The 3,048-nt window shown below is 43.2% G+C and overlaps 1 protein-coding gene across 5 annotated transcripts in view; it reads left to right on the plus strand.

The window, feature by feature from the left end:
- Nucleotides 1-3,048, plus strand: part of als2b (alsin Rho guanine nucleotide exchange factor ALS2 b) — a 24,339-nt gene continuing 21,291 nt past the window's right edge. The window contains exons 1-4 of one of the 5 annotated variants that reach the window (XM_083560323.1): nt 1-166; nt 1,016-1,075; nt 1,501-1,649; nt 1,755-2,836. In XM_083560323.1, coding sequence (XP_083416449.1) covers nt 1,059-1,075; nt 1,501-1,649; nt 1,755-2,836 — 1,248 coding nt within the window. In that variant the 5' untranslated portion in view covers nt 1-166; nt 1,016-1,058. Of the gene's footprint in view, nt 167-1,015; nt 1,076-1,490; nt 1,650-1,754; nt 2,837-3,048 lie in introns of all 5 variants that reach the window. The other 4 variants (XM_083560321.1, XM_083560322.1, XM_083560325.1 and 1 more) reach the window with 4 other exon arrangements.

The following is a 3,048-nucleotide window of genomic DNA, read 5'->3' on the forward strand; positions in this document are numbered from 1 at the left end:
GCGTTTTGTCTCTTTCCACTTGCCGTAGCCGACAGCTTCGCACAACAACAGCGGTGTATGGTGAGTTACACATCCTGCGAAGCTGTGCTTTACCCCCTTTACTCCTTTACAGTGAGGAGCAGCAGAAGCAGCCCTTCCTCCTGCTCGTGTGTGGGGCATCTGAGGGGTAAGTTTACAACATCCCGTTTTTTATACACCTATATACAAACACACACGCGCGCGCGCACACAGCTGGACCCACTCATGTACACAGGTTAGTCCCTGATAGGCGAAGGCGCTGTCATCACCACACCGGCCGTGTCCCAAACGACGCCTTACTCCCTACGTAGTGTCCTCGCTTTATACAGTATTAAATGGGAACGGGTGCAGGATTTATAGGGCACTAGATATGCACGGATTATCTATTTGGAATGGGCCGTGTTAGCCGTCTAGGCAACTAGAACATTCATTCACTGGCAATAATAATATTTATTATTTTATTTTTAAATATCTGGATAATTATTCACAATCTGAACCTTATAAAGATGCTGATGAGGTACGAAGGTTTTCTTTATCTATTTGTATATTTTATTTGTATTATTCTTACATTTGTCGTTGATAATACTGTAATAATAATAATAATAATAATAATAATAATATTGTTAATAATAATTATATTAATGTTACAAGTACAAAACGTTCATTTTCTTTTTAGAATTACGCAATGTTTATCACAATGAGTTTTTGCTGGTAAATATTTCTTTGTATTTTTTATATATATTTTTTTAAGAACAATAAAAATGAATAATATCTAATAAAAATAGAATAATAAAGGAAAAGAAAATTGTAGAGAAAGAAAATTTTATATTTACATACCAAAAAATTTACATTTGTCTCCGTATATAAATATTATAATATAATATTAATATAATTTATTAAGACTTTTTTTTTACTTTTTTACTTTTTTATTTCATATACTCATATGTACTCATTCTTCTGTCCTAAACTATCTTCACCTGTCCACTCTGTTTGGCAGACAGATTAAGTCCACCATGCTGCTTCACCCGCAATGAGGCGACATGGATAAGCTGAAGAGGTGAGACCTGAAGATGATTTTCACCTGAGAGTGATCATCTTCTCTCTTTTCCTTCTTTGTGCATTTGTTTAACAAAGGGTTCATTATAAGTGGAGCTGGCCTCTGGGGTATCACAAGGTCTCGCTGTGACTCGTTCAATATCGCACATTGTAAAATATTACATTTTTACACAGTGACGTTCAGACTGGAGATGTTTTTCTGTTCTTTAGCAGCGATCTTGTATATGTACAAATGCAAGAATTATGTTAATGTGGTTGAAGATAGTTTCGTTGCTATAGTAACAGCGAAGTAAAATGTTTATATTATATAATTTAATTAAATTTACATGGAAGGAGTCTCCAGTGTCAGTGCTTTGTAACAGGCATTAAGTATCTCCTACTTTCAATATTCTAATCATTCATGTGTGTTTGTGTGTGTGGGATCAGTCTGGGTGAGGAGGAAAGCTCTCCGGAGCGAGGATTGCTGCATACATGGAGGGGCTACTCCTATAGTGTCACTCCAGAAAAAGTGCTCCTCTCTCGACCCGTGCTTCAGGCGGCCCTCGGGGCAAAACACGGAGTCCTGCTCCTAGATGGTAAGCTGGTTTTAGCACAGCAAATGCTTTCTTATTAAAATTGTGTTAAATGAATAAATTGAGAAAATGGTGTCATACACTGATGGATTTCTGTTTTACGGTCAGGTGGGCAGGTATACAGTTTTGGAGATTTACCATGGAAACAGAACCCATCATTTATGAAAACGACAGACCCTGTATTGGAAGCGGGGTTCAGCGAGAAGCACGTGGTTGCTGTGGCAGCGGGGACGCTCCACAACGGGGCGTTGACGGAGGATGGCGCCGTGCACATGTGGGGGGACAATTCTTATGGCCAGTGCGGACTGTCTGGACTCTTGGTCGTCCCCAATCCCACACCTGTGGGTGTGGTGGCCTGTGAGACCACGCCCCCTCGTCCAGTCAGGATAGTGGAGTTGGCATGTGGTGAACAGCACACCTTGGCACTTTCAGTTGCACATGAAGTGTGGTCGTGGGGAAGCGGCTGCCAGTTGGGGTTGAACGCCACGTCTTTTCCTGTCTGGAAACCCCAAAAGGTGGAGCACCTATCCGGGAGGCATGTGCTGCAGGTGACGTGCGGAGCCTCTCACTGTCTTGCGTTGGTGCGCTGCTCACCTCCTCCTCAAGACTCACGAAGACCTCCAGAGGACAAATGCGGGCAGTGCAATCAATCGCTTTACACAATGACTGACAAGGAGGATCATGTCATCATCTCAGACAGCCACTACTGCCCCCTCGGGGTGGAACTTGAAGAAGATGACAACAAATCTGCCCTGGAACACGGCTTAGCCCAAGGAAATTCAAGGGGAAAGATGAAAAGTTCTCCGTCAGAACCGGTTTTAATGATGCATACCCATAGCCCCAAGTCCACCTTTCCTTCCACGTCTAGTCCTTCTCAAGCTCCTCTTCCTGTTTCTGAAGATCTGAATCAGGTTCAGATTGCAAGGGAAGCAGTTGTTGGGTCAGTGTCCAAAGACCTGAAAGAATCTCAGGATCCAGTGACTAATGGTGAGGTGTTTGAAGCAGCCATAGAGCCAGCAGCTCATGAGACGGAGAACTCAGAGATTACTCAAGGGTCGACCGGGACAGGACCTAAATCCACTCAATATCCAGATGAACAGGCGCTCAAAGATTATCTGAAGAGACTTTCGGAACAGACGTTGGCTGAGCAGGCGGAGTTCAAGATACCAAGTACCGCTCCATGTGCTCAGGTTAGTGAGTCTCGGCACGCTTTCTAGTTTGTGGTGTTTTTTGTCTACAGCAAATTCTTCTTGGTGTTTTTGGTCTATAGCAAGACTTTCTTGGAGTGTTTGCCCTACAGCAGGGATGGGAAACTGCTGGCCCATTGGCCGGATACAGTATCTTTAAGTCCAGCACAGGACCATGTCAGTCTAAACTCTAATTTACCAGCCAGGAGAGGGCG

This window comes from Silurus aristotelis (genome assembly GCF_946808225.1).
Source record: "Silurus aristotelis genome assembly, chromosome: 2".
Classification (NCBI taxonomy): Eukaryota; Metazoa; Chordata; class Actinopteri; order Siluriformes; family Siluridae; genus Silurus; species Silurus aristotelis.